This window comes from Pongo pygmaeus, chromosome 12 (assembly GCF_028885625.2).
Source record: "Pongo pygmaeus isolate AG05252 chromosome 12, NHGRI_mPonPyg2-v2.0_pri, whole genome shotgun sequence".
NCBI lineage: Eukaryota > Metazoa > Chordata > Mammalia > Primates > Hominidae > Pongo > Pongo pygmaeus.
Genome location: NC_072385.2, coordinates 108,814,060 through 108,839,055, shown reverse-complemented (window position 1 = coordinate 108,839,055; position 24,996 = coordinate 108,814,060). Strand labels below are relative to the sequence as shown.

Here is a 24,996-nt window from a genome sequence, read left to right as displayed (position 1 = left end):
AGCAGGTTCAGCTTGGTCTCTGTTAGTCCTCCAAGCGAATGCTGGTCTCAGTGCAAATGGCTGCGGTTGTGGGAGAGTATGATTTTGTTAGAGAAGAGCTATCAGATATGTCAGAAACTCCCTGCTTCTTGGGTGCATTTAAACATACTCCTACGCCCTGGTTGTCTTTAATATCTTGCTGTCTCTCCCATTCCTTCCCCTTCCGGACACACTTTAAGCTCCAGGTCTTCATGCAGCTTAGATACAACTATTTTACAGATCTCAAGTGAAGCTTTTATCTATCTGCAGGTATCACAAAAGTTTAAAGTTTGCCCCTTAGCCTCCCAACCTGAATTTTTATTATTTTATTTTTTTAGACTGAGCCTCGCTCTGTCACCTAGGCTGGAGTGCAGTGGCACAATCTCAGCTCACTGCAACCTCCACCTCCTGGGTTCAAGTAATTCTCTTGCTTCAGCCTCCCAAGTAGCTGGGATTACAGGCATGCACCACCACACCTGGCTAATATTTGTGTTTTTAGAAGAGACGGGGTTTCACCATGTTGTCCAGGCTGGTCTTAAACTCCTGGGCTCAAGTGATTCACCTGCCTCAGCCTTCCAAAGTGCTGGAATTACAGGCGTGAGCCACCACGCCCAGTCCTCAATCTTAATTTTTATGGCATGGGTCAGAGCTGCTTTCCTGTTCTACATAAGTTAATTTAACCAGAAGAGACTCTTCCAACTTTCCTTCCAAGGACCAAGAGTAGCAACCTATACAGATTCCCTTCTCTTTCCTCTCCCTGGGAGCCAGCTGCCTTTGACACATTACACATATACTAACTGAGGGGAAAGTCCTTTGTCAAGTTGCCCTGGCAACAGCTTCAGATACTGTTTTAGTTGTCCTGTTTAAGATAACTACAGCCTAGAAGAGAACATCTGAATGGAAAATGAACCAGCCACCATGCATCCATGGGGGCCACTGGAAGCAGGTGGCCGCCAGCTCTAGCTTCCCCCACAGGAAATCCTAGCCCAGGGTAGGTGTTTTGTCAGCTACAGCCTGAAAAATTCAGTGTCCTGCAAATTCCCCATCGCAGTGAATCATCGCATCAGCCAGAGAGCAAGTTGACTAATGATTGCTGTGCTGCAGACAATGAAGATGATATAAGGACAAGCTATTGTCAGTTAAGTCAAATATTTGCAGTAGTTCCAGAGTGCAGCTTGGAAGGCAGCCTTTTCTCTTGCTCTCCCTGTCTGATGCTCTTTCCAGCTCTCTGCGCCCAGACCTTCTTGAGCCTTCCTGAGAAGAGTGTCCTTTTGCTCCTCATCATTTTAGACCTGCCAGCATGCTAGTGCATGACATTATCTTAGAGTCTAGCCCAGGAGTTCAAACAGGTCTTCATAGGGATTCAGGGCTTTGTGGGGGGAAAGGGGGTATGGGGGAGGAGGAATAGAAGTCTCTAGGTCCTTTACTGCTACTTCATCCAGTAGCCAGCTCTGGAGTTTTTGTTTGTTTGTTTTTTGAGGCAGAGCCTCGCTCTGTCACCCAGGATGGAGCACACTGCTGTGATCTCAGCTCACTGCAACCTCCGCCTCCGAGGTTCAAGTGATTCTTCTACTTCAGCCTCTCCAGTAGCTAGGATTAGAGGTGCGTGCCACCATGCCCAGCTAATTTTTTTTTTTTTTTTTTTTTTTTTTTTTTTTTTTTGAGACGGAGTCTTACTCTATTGCCCAGACTGGAATGCAGTGGCACGATCTCGGCTCACTGCAACCTCCACCTCCCAGGTTCAAGTGATTCTCCTGCCAAAGCCTCCCGAGTAACTGGGATTACAGGCGCGTGCCACCACACCCAACTAATTTTTAGTAGAGACAGGGTTTCACAATGTTGGTCAGGCTGGTCTCAAACTCCTGATGTCAAGTGATCCGCCTGCCTCAGCCTCCCAAAGTGCTGGGATTACAGGCGTGAGCTACAGTGTCTGGCCCCAGTTAATTTTTGTATTTTTGGTAGAGACAGGGTTTTGCTGTGTTGGCCAGGCTGGTCTCGAACTCCTGACCTCAAGTGATCCACCTGCCTCGGCCTCCCAAAGTGCTGAGATTACAGATGTGAGCTACCACGCCCGGTCCTTTTCATTGTTTGTATGGAAGTTTGCAGCATTTTATTTGGATAAAAGGTTTTGCTGCCAGGAAATCAAAAGAAAGGGAAGGAGAAAAAGGAAGAGAAAGCAAAATGAATCAAGCTCATCGTAATCCCCCGTTTTGTTGGATTTCTCAGTGTAGAGATGGGACCCCAAGAAGTGAGATGATTTGTCTGTGCTCACACAGCTAGAGCGCTCGCTTTAGACAGTGATTCTTTTGGCCCCTGTTCATCTATTAATATTCTCCCTAGAATCTGGGGGGTGGCAAGGTCAGAAGCCCCTTATTGGGCCCTAGATTCCAAAGTGTGGCACCATCCTCTGTGCAGATGCCCCCCATGACCAGACTTAGTCTATCACAAGGCAGCTCCCGGCCTTATGGGTGAGAAGTCAAGAAAAAGCCTCACCCTGAGCCCACTCTGCCTCCCTGTAGCTTTTCCCTCAGACCTGGTTTTGCTCCCTGAATTGGCATAGCACAAATCTTCCCTCTGTAGAGTGTCTCTTCAGAACCATACCCCATTCAAGGTCCCCAACTCAGACCAATGAGCTTTGGAAACCTACCGATTCCCAGGGCTCAACCAGACAACCAGACCCACATCTCTGGAGAGGCGACCTGGGAGTCTCTATATTTTTGCTTCCCACGTGATGCCATTTAGGTCTGGGAACCACTGACCCATTCTAGTCTTAAGCCTGTGTAGGATTCCTTCCCTCCTTTCCTTCTTTTATTCTTTCTTTCTTCTCTCCCTCTCCATATCCCTCCCTTGCTTCCCTCATCCCGGATAGATATTCATACAGCTTGTGCTTGATCACCCCAAGGATGAAGTTGTTCAGAGACTTGTCACAAAATCCAAATTTGCTAATACCACTCCTGTACATTACATACAGTAAAGTACAATTTAAAAAATTTAAGTGAGCTTTTTTTTTTTTTTTTACTTTCTTCTTGTTCTTCTTCTTTTTTTTTTTTTTTTTTTTTTGAGATGGGGTCTTTGTCTGTTGCCCAGTCTGGAGTGCAGTGGTGTGATCTTGGCTCGCTGCAACCTCCGCCTCCCAGGTTCAGGCAACTCTCCTGCCTTAGCCTCCCAAGTAGCTGGGATTACAGGCATGCACCACCATGCCTAGTTTTTGTATTTTTAGTAGAGACAGGGTTTCACCATGGTGGCCAGGCTCTTCTCAAACTCCTGACCTCAAGTGATCCACCTGCCTCGGCCTCCCAAAGTGCTGGGATTACAGGTGTGAGCCACTGCGCCCAGCAAAAATTTAAGCGATGCTTTCCAGCCCTTAATGAGAATACCTGGGCTTTGGATCATGATGAGGGACTGGAAAAGCCAGGAGAAGGTGGGGAGTCAGGGCCAGCTAAGCTCCTTACTCACTGGGGATTCACTTCTGCACACCTGCCTCATTGCATGATGGGTCCAGATGCATGTCTTGGGTCCAGTTGCATGTCTTGGGGACGGTATCAATCACCACATGTCCTGATTTTTTAAGGGCACTTACTAATGATAAACTAAAAATACTAAATCTGATGATGCCGAGATCCTCTACATAAACAATCTAATATATTAGCCTAGTGTATACAAATGGTAAAATATTATGAAGATTCATAGATTGAAAGTTTATACTTTCACTTCTATTTCACACCACACACAAAAATTAACTCAAAATAGATCAAAGCCGTAAATGTAAGAGCTAAAGCTATAAGACTCTTAGAAGAAACTATAGGGATAAGTCTTTATGATCTTGGACTTGGCAATGGATTCTTAGATATGATATCAAAACCAAAAGCAACTATAGAAACAACACAGATAAATTGGACTTCATCAAAATTTAAAACTTTGTCTGGGTGCAGTGGCTTACGCTTATAATACCAGCACTTTGGGAGGCCGAGGTGGGTAGATCACTTGAGGTCAGGAGTTCCAGACCAGCCTGGCCAACATTATGAAACCCCATCTCTACTAAAAATACAAAATTCAGCTGGGGTGTGGTGGTGCATGCCTGTAATCCCAGCTACTTGGGAGGCTGAGGTGGGAGAATTGCTTGAACCCAGGAGGTGAAGGTTGCAGTGAGCCGAGATCACTCCACTGCACTCCAGCCTGGATGACAAAGTAAGACTGTCTCAAAAAAAAAAAAAAAAAAAAAAAAAAAAAAAAAAAAAAAAAAATTAAAACACAATAAAATAAAATAAAATAAAATAAAAGGACACAATCAAGACAGTAAAAAGATAACCCACAGAATGGGAGAAAATATTTACGAATCATACATCTAATAAGGGTTCAATAACCAGAATATACAAATAATTCTTAAGACTTAACAACAAAAAAAAACCCAATTAAAAATGGGCAAAAACTCTCATAGACATTTTCCCAAAAAAGATATACAAATGGCAAGAAGCACATGAAAAGATCTTCAACATTGCTAATCATTAAGGAAATACAAATCAAAACCACAACAAGACACCACTGCACACCCCCTAAGATGGCAATTAAAAACACAGTCCCACACACAAAAGATGGCAAATGTTTGCAAGGATGTGTGGAAACCGGAACCATCATACATTGCTGGTGGAAATGTAAAACGGTGCAGCACCTATGGAAAACAGTTTGGTGCTTCCTCAAAAAGTTCAACATATGGAATTATATGACCCAGCAATTCCGCCGGGTATATACCCAAAATAATTAACAACAGGTTCTCAAACAAATAGTTGTACACAATTGTTCATAGCAACACTATTCACAAGAGCTGAAAGGTAGAAACAACCCGAAAGGTCACATATTTATCATCCCATTTATATGAGATATTCAGTTAGGTAAATCCATAGAGACGGGAAGTAGATTTGTGTTTGCCAGGTGAAGGGGGAGAGAGGAATGGGGAGGGAATGCTGAGTGGGTATAGGGTTTCCTTTTGGGGTGAGGGAAATGTTTTGGTTGCAAAACATTGTGAATGGATTAAATGCCGCTGAATTGGGCACTTTAAAATGGCTAATTTTATGTTGTGTGAATTTTACTTCAATTTTTAAAAAGCCGTACTCTGAGTAACCCAGAGTCAATGGCACACAGTCATTTATGTTTTTACTGTGCCACAACCTCAAACCAAGCCCACTCAGAGGCTGGTGCAAAGCAAGTCACCCAGCAGGTGGGGGGGAGGGCGGCAGGCCAGGGTCATGGGGATCCTGGAGACGTCCCTCCTTGTGACTCAGGCTGTGCAGCACCCTGTTCCCCCCCATCTTCCTCCCTCGCTCCCCTGCCCCTCACGAGATCTCACCTCCCTGGGTCTCCTCATTTTGCTCCAAGCTCCAGCTCTTGCTGAGACTCCTTTCCTCTGCCACCCTCCGGGGCCCTCGGGACACCCTCTGTCCACCTGCCTTACCCTCCCAGGGCCTGCACAGCCACCCGGCCTTCTCTACCCTAATGCCCCCACCTCAGAAAACCACACGGCCTGTGGGTTGGGGCCTCTACACATATGTGCGTTAGGAGTTTACCTAGGCTTTCAGGCAGCCTCCTCTCACGTCCTCCAAGTGATCCTTACAAACCTTCCATTTTCCCCTAAACTCCTCTCCCAAATCAGCTTCTTCAGCTCAAGATGCCTTTGCCTTCTTCTCCCACTCAGGAAATGGGGGCTGTCCCAGGGGGCTTCTTCCACTTCCTGTGTGCATCTTCTTCCTCTCCAAAGGGTTCCCAGCCCCTCCGGAGCCTCCCTGGATCCATTCTTTCTGCCGCCTCCCCATCTCCACCCTTTGCCTTGCCTTGATTACTTCCCTCAATCTAAACACAAGTTCAAGTCTCTTGCAGTGTAGAAATAAATTAAATTAATAAACAAGAGAAAAACAAAAAAATTACATTCTCCTGCGTAACTACAAAATGCCATTAGCTTGCCTGACAAAATCAACAGTCATTCCCTGATCTTATTTTAATATGTTGTCCAAATCCAGATTTCCCTAATTGTCCCCCATTGTCTACATTGCTATCCTTTTTCAAATCAGAACTTAATAAAGACTATTTCTTTGTTTTCTACGTCCCTTACCTCTCTTAGCAGCTTCCCAACCTCTCTCTGCCCCTCTTTTATTCGTGACATTGACTTTTTGAAGAGGGCAGGTCAGTTGCTTTGTAGAATGCCCCCCATTCTGGATTTGTCTGGTTCTTTGCTGCGGTGTCACTTATCTGACTCTCCTGTCTCTTGTATTTCCTGCAAACTGGAATTAGATCTGAAGGTTTGATTGGATGCAGGTAACTACTTTTGGCTATAATACTTTATGGGGGTTTTGGGTTGCTATACCGGGTATCACAGCAGGAGGCACAAATGTCTGTGTCCCACCTTTACAGATGCCAAGTATGGTCCGGGACTAGGGTGTGGCCAGCCACCCCTCTCCATTGTAAAAATTACATTTTTATCTTCGCAGTTAGAATCTGTGGAAACCATGAAAATAACCCACTCCCCACCCACCTTGCCCCTCATGTTTCTATCTTTTGGTGGAATTTCTCCCTGGGATCACGCCCATTTCCCCCTGGGGATCGCGCCCATTTCCCCCTGGGGATCGCGCCCATTTCCCCCTGGGGATCGCGCCCATTTCCCCCTGGGGATCGCGCCCATTTCCCCTGGGATCGCGCCCATTTCTCCCTGGGGATCGCGCCCATTTCTCCCTGGGGATCGTGCCCTTCTTCACACTCCGTCGGCTTCCTCAGGCCTGTCACTCCAACTCTTCCCACCGGAATTGCCCTGCTTAGTTTCTGTGGTAGGCTGAATGATGCCCCCATCCCACGGTTGCCTATGTCCTAATCCCTGGAACCTGTGAATGCCACCTTATATGACAAAAGGGACTTCGCAGATGTGATCAAGTTAAGAGTCTCGAGCTGGGGGAGATTATCCTGGATAATCCAGGTGGGCCTCATATAATCTCAAGGGTCATTATAAGAGGGACACAGGAAGATCAGAGTCGGACAGAAGGGGACGTGATGATGGAAGCAGAGGGACAGAGACAAAGAGATCTGAAGATGCCCTGCTGCTGGCTTTGAAGATAGAGAAGGGGGCACAAGCCAAAGGATGGAGGTGGCTTCTGGAAGCTGGAAAGCCTGAGGAAATGGATGCTCCCTGGAACCCCCAGAAGGAATGCAGCCATGCAGAACTATTGCAGACTTCTGAGCTCCAGAACTCAGATAATAAGCGTGTGCTGTTTTAAGCCACTAAATTGTGGTAACTTGTTACAGCAGCCACAGGAAGCCAAGACAGTGTCCTTCAAATAATTCTCTTTTTCCTCATCCCCCTGAGTGTCTGTGGTCTCCTAGGCTCTGTGCTGTACCCTCTTCTCACTGGATATGCTGCCCCTGGACAATTTCATCAACTCTTGTGGTTTTAACTGTCATCTGTAGACTAGATATGCCCCAATTTTCAGCACTTTGGTTCAGAAATCAGCACTGCTGGAGACCAAGGCCAGTGGAACGGCCCAAGGCATGCGGCTCAGCCCCAGCTAGGGACAGGCTCTGAGAGCAGAGGCAGCCAGCTGGTATTCCCTGAGGTCTGTGCTTCCTGAGTGCAGTCCTTGGAGTCCAGCAGATGGGGCTGCCCAGGGCCAGCAGGGATGGTGTCCTGGGGCCAGCAAGGACTAGACTTTCCCAGGAGTCCTTAAAACCACTGCCAGTTTTGCAAAGAGTCTTGAAGGAGGGACTGTGTAATGTGGGTGGACAGAGAGTATGTCATTGATCTGGGGAATTACTATGCCTTGGCTGGTAGTCAGGAGGTTGGCAGGATATGATCAGGTTAAGATGGGATGGACTGTGCCTCTGGCTACAGTCAAAACTGCTCCAGGGAATTGCTATAAACAAGGGCAGTGGGGAGAAAGGGACAGGCAATGGTAAACTCAAAACCATGTGGTTGGCAAGATCTGCTTTCTAGCTAGGACTTGTCTTAAAGTTGGGCAATGTTTTTTGGTGCTGATTTTTCTACCCAGATTAAGTCTAGTGAAGCAAAGAGGCAGTTCTCCTTTCTCTTTGCAGGTAAATGCAGCAAAAAGGTCTTCAGTCCTTGAACTGTGAGAGAGTTGGGTTTTATGTATGCCCAGTATTTTTAACTATAGTTCTGTCACTGACAGCAGGAAGTTGGTTGATTCAGAAGGCACACCTATAGAAGAGGGAATAGCTATCTTCTGTTTGGAGAGACTTGGCCTGTGATAAGACTGGGGGAGAGCTGTTCCTGCAAGGCCAATCTTTGGAGCTTTTGCTCTCTATTGACCCTTAGTAACCCTCAGTTTTCACACCATTTTGCCTCCTGGCTGCCTATACTACAGGGTGGGTGATCACTCCAGCAAGCTTGGCGCCCTTTGTTGTATATAAAAAGCTGAAACTTTGATCTTGAAAGGGTGGCCCTAGCAGTGCCCCTGGCCTTTGAAATGTCACATGTTCGAAATCTTCAGTTTGTTGCTATGGTGACTTTCCTCATCACTGCTATATCTTAAAAACAAAAAACAAAAAACAAAAAAACAAAACCAAATAACCAAACAAACAAAAAACCATGATCTTTCATGATCTCATGCATTAGAACTCGCATTTTAATAAAAGTCATCTGTAAAGTCTGAATTCACAATTGTAGGGGTGAAACAGAAGTTCCTGCTGTATTATGCATTTAAAGAAATAGTGATCAGGCCGGGTGCGCTGGCTTACACCTGTAATCCCAGCACTTTGGGTGGCCGAGGCGGGCGGATCACGAGGTCAGGAGATCAAGACCATCCTGGCTAACACGGTGAAACCCCATCTCTACTAAAAATACAAAAAATTAGCCGGGCGTGGTGGCAGGCACCTGTAGTACCAGCTACTCGTGAGGCTGAGGCAGGAGAATGGCGTAAACCTGGGAGGCGGAGCTTGCAGTGAGCCGAGATCACGCCACTGCACTCCAGCCTGGGCAACAGAGGGAGACTCCGTCTCAAAAAAAAAAAAAAAAAAAGAAATAGTGACCAGTCACACAGGTAAATTGGCCCAGTGGAAATTCATGGAGTATTGATGATAGGCCAAAAATGCACTGGGGGATGCTGCATATCTACAACTATCTGATCTTTGACAAACCTGACAAAAACAAGAAATGGGGAAAGGATTCCCTATTTAATAAATGGTGCTGGGAAAACTGGCTAGCCATATGTAGAAACCTGAAACTGGATCCCTTCCTTACACCTTATACAAAAATTAATTCAAGATGGATTAAAGACTTAAATGTTAGACCTAAAACCATAAAAACCCTAGAAGAAAACCTAGGCAATACCATTCAGGACATAGGCATGGGCAAGGACTTCATGTCCAAAACACCAAAAGCAATGGCAACAAAAGCCAAAATTGACAAATGGGATCTAATTAAACTAAAGAGCTTCTGCACAGCAAAAGAAACTACCATCAGTGTGAAAAGGCAGCCTACAGAATGGGAGAAAATTTTTGCAACCTACTCATCTGGCAAAGGGCTAATATCCAGAATCTACAATGAACTCAAACAAATTTACAAGAAAAAAACAACCCCATCAAAAAGCGGGCAAAGGATATGAACAGACACTTCTCAAAAGAAGACATTTGTGCAGCCAACAGACACATGAAAAAATGCTCATCATCACTGGCCATCAGAGAAATGCAAATCAAAACCACAATGAGATACCATCTCACACCAGTTAGAATGGCGATCATTAAAAAGTCAGGAAACAACAGGTGCTGGAGAGGATGTGGAGAAATAGGAACACTTTTACACTGTTGGTGGGACTGTAAACTAGTTCAACCATTGTGGAAGTCAGTGTGGCGATTCCTCAGGGATCTAGAACTAGAAATACCATTTGACCCAGCCATCCCATTACTGGGTATATACCCAAAGGATTATAAATCATGCTGCTATAAAGACACATGCACACGTATGTTTATAGTGGCACTATTCACAATAGCAAAGACTTGGAACCAACCTAAATGTCCAACAACGATAGACTGGATTAAGAAAATGTGGCACATATACACCATGGAATACTATGCAGCCATAAAAAATGATGAGTTCATGTCCTTCGTAGGGACATGGATGAAACTGGAAACCATCATTCTCAGCAAACTATCGCAAGGACAAAAAACCAAACATTGCATGTTCTTACTCATAGGTGGGAATTGAACAATGAGAACACATGGACACAGGGAGGGAAACATCACACACTGGGGACTGTTGTGGGGTAGGGGGAGGGATAGCATTAGGAGATATACCTAATGCTAAATGACGAGTTAATGGGTGCAGCACACCAACATGGCACATGTATATATATGTAACTAACCTGCACGTTGTGCACATGTACCCTAAAACTTAAAGTATAATAATAATAAAATTTTTTAAAAATGCACCGGGGGAGAAAATGAGGAGGCAGTGCCTAACTGTGACAGGCGAGGCAGGTAGAGTTCTGGTCATACCAAGCCTACAAGGCAGGTGCTTGGGTTACCCCTATTTGAAAGACAGGGAAACAGAGGCACAAGGAGCTTTAAGTAAGCTGGGACAAGTAAGCTTGTCCCAGATCAAGCTTGTCCCAGATCACTCTACTAATAATTAGGATTCAAATATGTGGTCTGGCTCCAAACCCCTTCTTGTAATCATAACGCTACACTGCCTCTTTAAGAGGGAAAAGGCCTTACTCGCTCTAAAACCTGAAGGTCCCAACCTCATCTCGCCAGACATTGGCACATTCTGAGGTGGACTTCCACAATAGGTGTGGTCCTTTGACCAGGGCCCCCGGGAAAAACCCCATCAGACCCTCTGAATCACTGTCACCAAAATTTCCAGCTTGGCCCCCTCATATCAACCCCTGGAAGATTCAGGAGCCACATAGGGTGGGCTCTTTAGGAGCTTCCCCAACAGGGACCCACGGACAGTGCTCCCTGACCAGGTGACCTAGCTGGGCTGCTGCGACTGCGCTTTCATACTTCCAGCCTCAGAGAAGGGAAGCGCCTCCCCCCAAGCTATCAAACCAAGGGATCCTAAGGAGGCTCGAGATCCTGGTACCAAAAAGGTGCTTATTTTATTAGATAGCCCTGTTGCATACACCTTCTCCACGGGAGATCGGGAACTGGCATTAAGTGCAGTCTTACTAGAATATCTAACAGAGCAAGAGTCCTGGCAGCCCGAGGGAATGGAATGGTCAACAGCCCGAGCCTCAAGTCTGCAACCTCCTAGGCAGTCCTGGGCCCCAGAGAGCAAACAGTGTGCTCCAGAGATGGAGCCATGCCACCCTCGGTTCAAGCCCAAACCATCCCAGTTCTCCCCTTCAGAGGAAGTGGCTGTCCATCCATCCAGTCTTGACGGACCTCCATGACCGAGAACTTGCTTCCCTAGCTTTTCCCAAGGTTCTGCAAGAGCTTTCTTCCCCCGACCCTGCCTCAGAACATTTCTATAGCTGTGGGACCAGTTTACCCTGGGCCAAGTACATGCGACCTGTAGATCCCCTGCCCCAGAGTAGGGGGAGCAGGCACTTAAGGATGCAGATACCTGGCCGGGCGCAGTGGCTCACGCCTGTAATCCCAGCACTTTGGGAAGCCAAGGTGGGTGGATCACTTGAGCCCAGGAATTCGAGACCAGCCTGGACAACACTGAAACCCCATCTGTACAAAATAAAAAATTAGCCAGACGTTGTGGCACATACCTGTAGTTCCAGCTACTCGGGAGGCAGAGGTGGGAGAATCGCCTGAGTCCAGGAAGTCAAGGCTGCAGTGAGCCGTGATCACACCTCTGCACTCCAGCCTGGGCCACAGGGGTGAGATACTGTCTCAAAAAAAAGAAAAGAAAAGAAAATGCAGATACCTAAGCCCTACCCCTAGAGAGTCTGTTCAGTAGGATGGCAGTAGGCTGGAGTGGCTCAGAAATCTGTATTTTAAACAAGCTCCCTAGGTAGTTCTGATACACATTAAAATGTAAAGAGCTAAGATCATGCGACCCAGTGTGAGAATTCCCAAGCCTGAGGCTCAACTCCACCTGTCACAAGCGGGCTGAGCTGAAATAATTCACTTGCTCCCTTTAAGCCTCAGTTTTTTCATCTCTCTAACGAGAGCAACACATGTTCTGCTAAACTCACTAGTTTGCTGAAAATTGTGTCAGATAATGGATGTTGTGATCAGCTGGAAAATGATGCGTCAATAGGTGTCTCCATCTTAATCCCTGGAACCTCTGCATGTTACCTTATACGGAAACAGGGTCTTGGCAGCTGTGATTAAATTAAGGACTAACTTAATTTGAGATTGGAAGATTATCTTGGATTTTCCAGGGGTCTAAATGCAATCACAAGCATTTTATTAGAGATAAGCAGAGGGAGATTTGACACACAGAGGAGAAGATGATGTCAAGACTGAGGCAGAGACAACACAGAGACAGCTAACACTGACATGTTAAGCAGTGAGTACCACAGAAATATTTACTGTTGTTATTACTTAGACTGTAGGTGTTAACTGGGCCTGGCCAAGCCATTCCTGATGAAAACTCCCATGTCTATGAATAGCCTCTTCTAGAACTCAGGCTTTGTGATGTCTTTCGGATATTTTGAAGGCTTCCAACAGAACAAGGCATGGGTTAAACGAAAGCAAATAAGCTTTACTACAACCATATCTGAAATGTGTTTTTCTGATCAAGTGGGATGGGAAAGAACAGTGAGTGGAGTCCCAGGCATGTTAAGAATGGCGTGCTGTTTTTTAAGTGGTGATTGGAATGTATTTGTACATTGCCCCAGCAAACACTGCTGTTCAATGATTGTGTGGTGCTGAATCCTGTAGGGTCATAAAAAGTCTAAGCCTCTTAGAATAAGAACCTTACTAATAATATGCCTTGAGTTCACACAGTTCCTGTTACTCCAGGAGCTCAGGGAGCTTTTCTGAATCTTCTCTACTTTATTCATGTTCCTAGGAGGTGATAGATACATTTTAAAGAAAAGGAAACAGGCTAGGTGCGGTGGCTCATGCCTGTAATCCCGGCACTTTGGGAGGCCAAGTCAGGCAGATTGCTTGAGACCAGGAGTTTGAGACCAGCCTGGTCAACATGGCAAAACCCCGTCTCTACTAAAAATACAAAAATTTTCCAGGTGTGGTGGTGGGCACCTGTAATCCTAGCTTTTTGGGAGGCTGAGGCATGAGAATTGCTTGAACCCGGGAGGCAGAGGTTGCAGCGAACCAAGGTGGCACCACTGCACTCCAGCTTGGGCAGCAGGGCAAGACTGTCTCAAAAAAAAAAAGATTCAAAACTAATATGTCAGGGAAGAAGAGTACAGAAAAACACACATCCAGGGACTCATGGAGCTGCAGAAGGAGAGAACAAGGGAGTTTGCCAGTGAGGTTAGCAGTTGTGGCTGACCTGCTTGGGACAGATTCAGGAGAAACTGCTGACCTGGTCTGGAGTGAGGCCTTCTGTGGTTTTGGGAAAGGGATTCCCACTTACGTTTTCTACCTCACACCACCTCAGGGGTAGCTGCAGAACTCTCATTTTTAAAAAATTGATTTTAATGTCAATTCTGACCTTACAGTCAGGGATAATGATTGAAATATTTAACAGCATAGACAGCAGGGATAATGAGGACAGACGCTGGCTGTGAGCAGCTGCACTGGCTCTGTGGCCTGACTGGCCTCAGTCCTATGGCGCCACGGCTCGCTGAGGAAGAGGAGAGTCGAAGTTGAACGTGGAGGGGTCTTGGTGTCCCAGTTCCACCAGGATCAGGAATGGGTTCCGAGGGGCATGGGTGTAGGGAGGGGAGAGGAAGAGAGTAGGCGGGACTGCCTGTCAGCCCCTGCCTGAGGCTCCCAGGCGTGCCTTCCCAGGTGTGGGCCTCAGACTGGCCCACTGAGATTCCCTGGCCTCTTCCAGGACAGACTCAGCATGTCTGGGAGGGGTGGGGGACAGAAACTGGTGTGGTCAGCAGCGCCCTGTGACTCTGCTGTCTGGAAGTGTTTGAAAAGCCGAGTCCTCCCACCTCCAGCCCCACCCTCTTTTTTTTTTTTTTTTTTTTTTTTTTTTTTTGAGACGGAGTTTTTTGCTCTTATTACCCAGGCTGGAGTGCAATGGCATCATCTCAGCTCACCACAACCTCCACTTCCCAGGTTCAAGCAATTCTTTTGCCTCAGCCTTCCCAAGTAGCTGAGATTATAGGCATGCGCCACCAAGCCCGGCTAATTTTGTATTTTTAGTAGAGATGGGGTTTCTCCGTGTGGGCAGGCTGGTCTCAAACTCCTGACCTCAGGTGATCCACCCACCTTGGCCTCCCAAAGTGCTGGGATGACAGGCGTGAGCCACCGCGCCCGGCTTCTCTTAATAAAATAATACTAAGGTACCTGTTGCCCACTTTCTCATCCACCTCTTGTTCTTCCCTAACAATATCATCCCCCCTCCCCAGCAGCAATGCTCCTGGGTCATCTAGCCTGAGGCTAGAGGAAGCAGAAGGCAGGAATAAAAACTGGAGAAAGTTTGTACCCTTTGACCAACGTCTCCCTATTTCCACTCCCCCCAGCCCCTGGCAATCACCCTTCTACTCTGCTTCTGCGAGCTTGACATTTTATTTTATTTTATATTTAATTTTAACTTAATTTTATTTTGAGACTGAGTCTCGCTCTGTCGCCCAGGCTGAAGTGCAGTGGTGTGATCTTGGCTCACTGCAACCTCTGCCTCCTGGGTTCAAGCAATTCTCCTGCCTCAGCCTCCCGAGTAGCTGGGATTACAGTCACGTACCACCATGCCTGGCAAATTTTTTGTATTTTTAGTAGAGACGGGGTTTCACCCTGTTGTCCGGGCTGGTCTCGAACTCCTGACCTCAAGTGATCTGCCTGCCTCGGCCTCCCAAAGTGCTGGGATTACAGGCGTGAGTCACTGCGCCTGGCTGAGCTTAACTATTTTAGATTGCACATATGAGTGAGATCAGGCAGTGTTTGTCATTCTGTGTCTGATTTGTTTTACTGAGCATGTCATCCAGGTTCATCCATGTTGCTGCAGCTGTCAGGATTCCCTTCTTCTTTAAGGCTGAATAATATTCCACTGTGTGTGTGTATACACAGATGTGCCACATTTTCTATATCCGTTTATTTGTCAGACATTTAGGTTGTTTCCACCTCTTAGCTATCTTAAATGTAATTACCACAGAAAGGAAGGAGGGAAGAGGAAAGAAAATGGCAACTATGTGAGGTGATATGTTAACTGGCTTAACTGTGGTGACTATTTCACAGTGTATGTCAAAAACAGCAAGTTGGAGGCCAAGGTGGGAGGACTGCTTGATCCCAGGAGTTTGAGACCAGCCTGGGCAATATAATGAGACCCTATCTCTACAAAAAAAAAAAGGCCGGGAGTGGTGGTTCATGCCTGTAATCCCAGCAATTTGGGAGCCCAAGGTGGGCGGATCATGACATCAGGAGATCAAGACCATCCTGGCTAACATGGTGAAACCCCGTCTCAACTAAAAATACAAAATTAGCCAGGCATCGTGGCTGTAGTCCCAGCTACTAGGGAGGCTGAGGTGGGAGAATCAGACTCCCAAACGAGTGAACATTAATTTTGGACATTCATTCTCCTGATGTACATTTGAGTCTACACAGTCACTACATGCTGGGGACAAAGTCTGTGTTTGTTTCTTTTATTGGCCTCTTTTTTTCATTGTTTCTTTTATTAAAATTCATGCAGTCTTACACACACAGGGAGTCTTAATCTGCCTCATGATATTCGAAGTAGACATAATATACATTTTTGAAACTTTAAAAGAACCTTAGTGACAACCAGGCTGCTTGTTTTGCACATGAGAAAACCAAAACATAAAAAGAAGTTAAATGTCTCATTCAAAGTCCACACCTCCAGTTAAGAGCTAGATCTGCATTTAGAACCTGCGAGAGCTGTGTCTCCTTTGAGTGGACAGACACCCTGACCGGACCAGCCTTTGGCTGTGAGGAGTGCAGTCGGGGAACATGCTGCCGTTGGCTAAGGGCAGTGATGCACTTAACTTCAGCCAAACCTGGCTTCAGCACCTCAAGTCTGTGTTCCAGCCTTGGGGGCTTATGAAGGCCAGGCAGCCGAAGGCCGACTTCAGCCTTCTTTCTGGAACTCTCCTGAACTTGTACATAATCGATGATCTTGTGATCACATGGATTACCACTGTGCCTCTTCTGCATCACCACATCAGTCATGCCAGCAATGTCACTTGGATTTATTGCTAATATCAGAATATTCACTCCCAAATATATGAATCCATTTTAGATGTAGCTTGGAAGGAAAGATCTCCTTATTTGCTTGTATGTTGGGATTCTCTCAAATAACAGAAAATAGCTGTTGTATTTATTATTGTAAGAATAAAACACTACAATAATTAATGATGTTTGTGGAAGCTGCTAATTTTCATCCAGAAAAAGTTATTAACAACTTTTAAGTCATTAAATACAGACACAAATTGACAATACTAAATATTATGAGTCCACTAACTAGATACTTTTGGGAAGAATACCATATCCTTTTTGACCCAACACATATTTATAAAAATTAAATAGTAATACAGGGCCGAATAATGGAGAATATATTTTATTGTGAATCTAACCTTTTTAGTTGTTTGGGGGTACTAGATTAATAACAGTAAATAAAATAACCTATAAAGGCTGGGCATGGTGGCTGATGCCTATAATCCCGGCACTTTGGGAGGCCGAGGTGGGTGGATCACCTGAGGTCAGGAGTTCAAGACCAGCCTGACCAACATGGTGAAACCCCATCTCTACAAAAAAAAAAAAATTAGCTGGGCATGATGGCAGATGCCTGTAATCCTAGCTAGTCAGGAGGCTGAGTCGGGAGAATCGCTTGAACCCGAGAGGAGAAAGTTGCAGTGAGCCAAGATCGTGCCATTGCGTGCCAGCCTGGGCAACAGAGTAAGACTTCATCTCAAAAAAAAAAAAAAAAAAAACCCTGACCGGGCGCAGTGGCTCATGCCTGTAATCCCAGCACTTTGGGAGGCTGAGGCAGGCGGATCATGAGGTCAAGAGATCGAGACTGTCCTGGCCAACATGGTGAAACCCCGTCTCTACTAAAAATACAAAAATTAGCTGGGCATGGTGGCGCGCATCTGTAGTCCCAGCTACCTGGGAGGCTGAGGCAAGAGAATCGCTTGAACCCAGGAGGTGGAGGTTGTAGTGAGCCGAGATCATGCCACTGCATTCCAGCCTGGCGACAGAGCAAGACTCCGTCTCAAAAACAACAACAACAACAACAACAACAAAAACACAAAAACCCTGTAAGAATCATATTAAATATTTAGTAACTTAACTTCGTTTAGTTCATGACTGTTGCTTCTCTGCAGGTCTCAGTTGAAATTAATTCCCTATTTAGAATTGCAAATGTGCAGCACCCTGGTGCAGGAGGAATCTAGCTGCCCAGGATGCCGATCAAGACCTACTGAACTGAAATGGCAAACTTTAAAACTGGACTCCAATTTTTGTTGTTATCGTTGTTTTTGTTTGTTTTTGTTTTTGTTTGAGATGGAGTCTCACTCTATCGCACAGGCTGGAGTGCAGTGGTGTGATCTCAGCTTACTACAACCTCCACCTCCCGGGTTCAAGCGATTCTCTTGCCTCAGCCTCCCAAAGTAGCTGGGATTACAGGTGCCTGCCACCAAGCCTGGCTAATTTTGCATTTTTAGTAGAGACAGGGTTTCACCATGTTGGCCAGGCTGGTCTTGAACTCCTGACCTCAAATGATCCACCCACCTCGGCCTCCCCAAGTGCTGGGATTACAGGCATGAGCCACTGCACCTGGCCAAACTCCAGTTTCTAACAATAAAGTGTAATTACATTTTAAAGTCAAATTTCAGATTTGTTCTTGTGTCCTCGAATTCATTGAGGGTGGTGCTGCTGCTTCGTCACTGGCTTTCACTCAGGTTCCGTATTATTCCTAACAGCCTCCCCGCCCCCGTGTGTTTGCACAGCTCTGGATGGAGGGGTGAGGACAGGTGCTTCCGTGAGCCCGTTCATGTTCCCTTCTCTTCTGTCCTCTGCTCCCGCAGCAGGGGAGGCCTGAGAAGGGCCATGGTTTCCAATCTTATTGTGCAACAGGAGAGGCGAGCGGGATTGGGAACTCATCTCCCCAATGTGCTCTGCGAGGCTGGCCGAGCTGGCTCCAGGATGTGTGGTTCCCATGGCTTGACCATGGCAGGGGGTCTGGGGATGCCCAGCAGTGAGGAGCATGGTGGGTCACCTCTCTCGTGTGTTTCTCTCCTTCCTCCCTGATAGTTTGTGAAGTTTGCCAACATCGAGGAGGACACCCCGTCCTATCACCGGAGCTATGACTTCTTTGTGTCCCGATTCAGTGAAATGTGCCACTCAAGCCACGATGACTTAGAAATCAAGACCAAGTGAGTAGGGGAGGGCAAGGGTGGTTGGTTCAGCTTACAGCAGAAGCAGCGGTGGGTCCTGCAGATAACTTCCAACCTGCCATTGCGTGTCTGCTTTTTTGTTAGTATCTGTGTCTGCTCTGATGTTGCCGGGCAGGCAGGCAGCACCCAGCTCCCTACATGTGGTTTCTGTTTTTTTTTTTTGAGACAGAGTTTCACTCTGTTGCCCAGGCTGGAGTGCAGTGGCGCGATCTTAGCTAACTGCAACCTCCACCTCCTGGGTTCAAGTGATTCTCATGCCTCGGCCTCCCAAGTAGCTGGGATTACAGACGTGCACCACCACACCTGGCTAATATTTGTATTTTTAGTAGAGATGGGGTTTTACCATGTTGGCCAGGCTCATCTCAAACTTCTGACCTCAGGTGATCTGCCCACATCGGCCTCCCAAAGTGCTAGGATTACAGGTGGGAGCCACCACGCCTGGCCCCCACATGTGGTTTCTAAAGGAAAAACTGCTTGGGCCGGACGAAGGGGCTCAATGTAAGATAACAGTCCTTCGAGCCCAGTTTGAGAGCCAGTGACAGAACACACATGTGTACACACACACAGCCCTCCACACACTCTTTTGTTCAGAATTATATGTACTTATACTCCAGAAACACACCCACTCACCATTAACCATCAAAATCTACACCTACCAATAAAGAGCCAAAGTTCACACTTCGGCTGATCCCAGTTACCTTCTCCACTCCATCTCCTTGGCCCTCCTGCTCGCTCGTTCCCCTCCAGCACACCACAGACACTGCCTCAGGACCTTTCCACAGTCTGTGCTTGTGCCGGGAATGCTTCCGCCAGGGATCTGTGCAGCTCACTGCATCACCTCTGTCAAACCTTTGCTCAAATGTCCCCTTGTCAGTGAAGCTGCCCTGCACACCCCCACATGCCCACTCCCTTCTCCCTCACTCTTCCGGGGTTTCTTTCCCCTTTTAACATGTTTCATACATTACTTTCTGTGTTTCTTGTTCGCCACCTGTCTCTTCCCACTGGGATGTAAGCTCTGTGAGGGCAGGGTCCGTTGTTTTACTCACGGATGCATCCCAAGCACTAACACTGCCTGGAGAGCAGTAGCCCTTGATAAATTCTTGTTAGTGAATAACGGAATGAATGAACACTCTCAGACAAGCATCTTGCCTTACGGGATATGCTTTTACATACACATACTCCAATTTATAAAAACACTTAGCTCACAGAAGCATACTTGGACATAGAAGCAAAATCTCTCAAGTAAAATCACAGAGAAATTGACCAGGTGCAGTGGCTCATGTCTGTAATCTCAGTACTTTGGGAGGCTGAGGCAGGAGGATCACTTGAACCCAGGAGTTTGAGGCCAGCCTGGGCAACATAATGAGACCCTGCATCTACAAAAAATAAAATTAGCTGGGCATGGCTTCATGTGCCTGTATTCTCAGCTACTTAGGAGGCAGAGGTGGGAGGATCACTTGAGCCTGGGAGGTCGAGGCTGCAGTGAGCCGTGATCGCACCCCTGCACTCCAGCCTGGGTGACAGAGTGAGACCCTGTCTCTAAAACAAAAAAAAAACCAATTAATCACGAAGAAATTAAAATGAATATATGCTTCTAAGGCAGTAGACCAACTCCTGGGCAGGGCCTGGTGCAACTGTGTGGCATTGTCTGGGTTCCCCCAGTCCCCGAGACTCTCATAAGCCAGGTTTGGACTCTCTGCAGCTGCCCTGCCTGAGTGCCTCTGGTGAGGCCAGAGTTGGGTATAGGAAGAAGGAGCCCCTCATCCTCTCCCAGAATTAGCTTCCTGAGTCACCACCATTGCAAAATGGCTATGAAGAGCCAGAGGGGCTGGAGCTGCGGGGGCACATCCAGAAGCAGGTGTTAGGGGAGGTATAGGACCATGGCCACATATGTCTGTAACAAGTGCTGCCCACGCAGGCCCTGCCAAGCTGTCCCAGGGTGGTAGGGGAGTGGATGGGCCACTCATGCCACTGCACACACACGTGCACACATGCACACACACACGTGTGCACATACACATGATCCGTAGTGTGTGATGTGGTCAGCACTGTGTTCCAGCAGGATCAGGAGTTTTCTGAACATCAGGAGGAAGGCTGCTGAGGTTGGCTCCCAGCCACCAGCAATGCCATTACACCCACAGGCTGGCGCTGGTCATCCGTGACAGGAAGGCCTGCGGGTGAGAGAGGGAGGAGGAGGGATCTTCTGGTGTCAATTTTCTTCCTTCCTCCCCTTCTTGCCTTTCTCTTCCGTCCCCTCCCTGCACCCCTTTTTCCCTGAGATCTCTCCTGTTGTTCATTCTCAGCCTTTTTAGACTCAGCTGACCTGGTGGCAGCTGTGCTGGGCTGTCCACACACACAGCATCATTTTGCTCTAGGAACCCAGATGCTGCCTCTGAATGCCGTTGACTGCCCTTTCCAGTAACACCCTTGGGTCCAGCAGTGGGCCTGTGCATGCGTGTGTGTGTGTGTGCGTGTGTGTGTGTGTGTGTGTGTGATTCCTCAGGGCCAGTGGATCAGTATTATCTGATCTTCCCTGGGATTCAGAGACTTCATGGGGCCCTTGGTCATGGGTTGATCTCCACTGTGCCCATTAAGAGGAGCAGTAGGGCTGGGTGCGGTGGCTCACACCTGTAATCCCAGCACTTTGGGAGGCCGAGGCGGGCGGATCACAAGGTCAGGAGATCAAGACCATCCTGGCTAACACGGTGAAACCCCTATTTAGTCTCTACTAAAAATACAAAAAAACATTAGCCGGGCGTGGTGGCGGGCACCTGTAATCCCAGCTACTCGGGAGGCTGAGGCAGGAGAATTGTGTAAACCTGGAGGCGGAGCTTGCAGTGAGCCGAGATAGTGCCACTGCACTCCAGCCTGGGCAACACAGCCAGACTCTGTCTCAAAAAAAAAAAAGGAGCAGTAAGGGCCAGGTGTGGTGGCTCATGCCTATATGGCCAGCACTTTGGGAGGCTGAGGCAGGTGGATTACTTGAGGTCAGGAGTTCAAGACCAGCCTGGTCAACATGGCGAAACCCCGTCTCTATTAAAAATACAAAAAATTAGCCAGGCATGGTGGCGCACAACTGTAGTCCCAGCTACTCAGGTGGCTGAGGTACAAGAATCACTTGAACCTGGGAGGTGGAAGTTGCAGTGAGCTAAGATTGTGCCACTGCACTCCAGCCTAGGCAACAGAGTGAGACTCCATGTCGAAAAATAAATAAATAAATGAATAGGAAGAGTAAGAAGCTTCCTCCTCCCCCAGGCCTGATGTTTCTGAACTTCTTTTGAAAGGCAAGGTCAGCTCTCGGTGTCACAGAATGAATCATGTGCATTTGTGGAAGGGATTCTGGGGAGACTGAAGCAGTGCAAGGTAGTTAGGAAAAGAAGAAAAATTAATTCACACGTACACATAAGGGAGCCCTGGGTAGAAGTTTTTCTGCCAACCAGGCCTTGTTTCCTGCCAGCCAGGCCCACTTGGACGGGACAAACGAGTCCAGCATGCTGGGGATGTGTGTCACTTGTCCCTTGGTTGAGGAGTGCCTTTTTAAACTGGAACCAAGAAGAGTCAGCAGGATAGTACTCCTGATCGTTCATTCCCAAGTCCGGACAGCTGCCAGCTCCGCGTCTTGAATGTGGTCAGGATCAGGTCAGCCTGGCCAGGTGCTTCCAGGGAATCCTTGCCCATCGCCAGTGGCCCTAAAAGTTTCTGGGCCAGGGTATCCTGTTGCTCCTAGGATCCTGCCACCTCCAGTCACAGTTCCTCGGTAAGGCCCAGGGTAGCACCCTGGCAACCCCAGTTAAAACCAAAGTTAAGGCCAGGCGCGGTGGCTCACGCCTGTAATCCCAGCACTTTGGGAGGCCGAGGCGGGCGGATCACAAGGTCAGGAGATCGAGACCATCCTGGCTAACACGGTGAAACTCCATCTCTACTAAAAATACAAAAAATTAGCCAGGTGTGGTGGCGGGCGCCTGTAGTCCCAGCTACTGGGGAGGCTGAGGCAGGAGAATGGCGTGAACCCGGGAGGCGGAGGTTGCAGTGAGCCGAGATCGCGCCACTGCACTCCAGCCTGGGTGACAGAGCGAGACTCCGTCTCAAAAAAAAACGAAGTTAAAAATGCCACTGGCAACTCAACCTTGAGAAAAACTGCTCATCTCCAATAATCACAAAAAGGATGTGAATTGAAATAGCTACAAAATGTGAGGATTTTTTGGAGTCATAAAATTAGAACAGATGTTTAAAATGAGATCCTCAATACTGCCACAGGCACTGTGAGAGTGGCATTCTCCTGCGGCTTGCGCATGGGCAGGGGGTGGGGGCAGTTATTTTGGCAAATTGGGAGCCTTTCATTTCTTTCTTTGAGACAGAGTCTCACTCTTCCATCCAGGCTGGGGTGCAGTGGCGTGAGCTCACATGATCTCAGCTCACTGCAACCTTTGCCTCCCAGGCTCAGTCAGTACTTCCACCCCAGCCTCCTGAGTATCTGTGACTACAGGTGCGCACCACCATACCTGGCTAATTTCTTTTCTTTTTTTTTTTTTTTTTTTTTTTGAGACAGGGTCTTACTCTGTTGCCTAGGCAGGAGTACAGTGGCATGATCTCGGCTTACTGTAACCTCCACCTCCTGGGTTCAAGCAATTCTTTCACCTCAACCTCCCGAGTAGCTGGGATTACAGGCGCCTGCTACCATGCCCGGCTTATTTTTGTATTTTTAGTAGAGACGGGGTTTCACCATGTTGACCAGGCTGGTCTCAAACTCCTGACCTCAGGTGATCCACCCATCTCAGCCTCCCAAAGTGCTGGGATTACAGGCGTGAGCCACCGCGCCCGGCCTAATGTTTTAATTTTTTGTAGAGACGAGATTTTGCCATGTTGCCCAGGCTGGTCTCGAACTCCTGAGCTCAAGCTATATACTGGCCTTGCCTCCCAAAGTGCTGGGGTTACAGGTGTGAGCCACTGTGTCTGGCTGCCTTTTATTATTTCTTACCTTTTGACTCAGTGATTCCACTCATGGCAATGACTTGAAACATAGTAAAATATTTCATACCATGATGCCCATCATAGCATTATTATAAAAGTGAAACGTTTGGCCAGGCACGGTGGCTCACGCCTGTAATCCCAGCATTTTGGGAGGCTGAGGCGGGTGGATCACGAGGTCAGGAGTTCGAGACCAGCCTGACCAACATGGTGAAACCCCGTCTCTACTAAAAATACAAAAATTAGCCAGGCATGGTGGCACATGCCTGTAATCCTAGCTACTTAGGAGGCTGAGGCAGAAGAATCGCTTGAACCTGGGAGGCAGAGGTTGCAGTAAGCCAAGATCGCATCACTGCACTCCAGCCTAGGTGACAAAGCCAGACTCCACCTCAAAAAAAAAAAAAAAAGCAAAACGTTTGGAAACAACTTAAATGACTAATAGTCACTAGTTTAGAAAGGTCTTATGATAGTGTATCAGGCAACCATTCAACATGTTTATGAAGAGTTAATGACATAGGAAAATGCATAGAATGTATGTGAAAAAAGCCAATACAAATCAAATATGCAATAGGTTCTTAATTCTGTTATATATTATGCACAGAAGAAAGGAATTACATCAAAATGCCAATAACAGTTATCTTTGATAACAAAGATAACAGTGGTAGTGGTAAATCTTCTCTTCTCTATACTTTTCTATGATTAGTATGTATTATTTTATAACCAGAAAAAAGGTTTTATAAAAAAGAAAGAAAGAAAGAAACTTCAGGCTGAAATAAATGGCTAGTAAAGAGGGCTCCCTCCCACAGGGCTATGCTGACCCTGGGTTCACATAGCAGGGACTAGGGGTGTACAAAAGGGGCTCCTGCTGTGCTGTTACTCAGTTTCCCCTCTGGTTAAGCCTAGCTCCAAGCCAAAACCCCTTTGTGCCCAGACAGCCTGCAGCTCTGTGCCTCTCCCTCTGGATCCGCCTCCCCCTGCCCCCACAAGTTGCTCACAGCCTTGGATTCTGCTTCATCAGTTCTTGGCAGCATTTTGAGCTCTTACATCTTGGGCCCAAGCTGGAACAACCCCAGCTAAGTACTAAAGATGGGGAGCTGGAGCACCCAGCACCCTAGGGCTGGAACCCAGATGGTACCAGGGCAAGGGCAGCCTGGGAGTCTCCAAGATGATTCAAAAGACGTGGCTTCCTGGGCTCATGTCTGCCAGCACCAGGAGGTCTCATGAGAGTAGCAGCTGGTCTCTATTCTGCTTCTGATGGACAAATGTATCCCTGACCCCTAAGCTGTGTTCCTCTCTTAGCCACTGAAGCTGGACTTCTCAGGTCTAGAGGACTTCCGAGTCCCACTTCACCCTTTTCCTTACAGAATTCGAATGTCAGGCATCAAAGGCCTGCAAGGGGTGGTGAGGAAGACGGTGAATGATGAACTGCAGGCCAATATCTGGGACCCACAGCACATGGACAAGATCGTCCCATCGCTGCTTTTCAATCTGCAGCATGTAGAGGAGGCAGAGAGGTAAGCAGGCCGGGGTGGGACAGGACAGTGGATATAATCAGCTCTCCAAGGGCTGCTTGGGA

At 47.3% G+C, this 24,996-nt stretch overlaps 1 protein-coding gene across 2 annotated transcripts in view; it reads left to right on the top strand.

The window, feature by feature from the left end:
- Nucleotides 1-24,996, top strand: part of EFR3B (EFR3 homolog B) — a 119,069-nt gene that overhangs the window by 62,510 nt on the left and 31,563 nt on the right. For both annotated transcript variants that reach the window (XM_054475691.1, XM_063648886.1), the window contains 2 exons: nt 18,310-18,431; nt 24,785-24,934. In XM_054475691.1, coding sequence (XP_054331666.1) covers nt 18,310-18,431; nt 24,785-24,934 — 272 coding nt within the window. The remainder of the gene's footprint in view (nt 1-18,309; nt 18,432-24,784; nt 24,935-24,996) is intronic.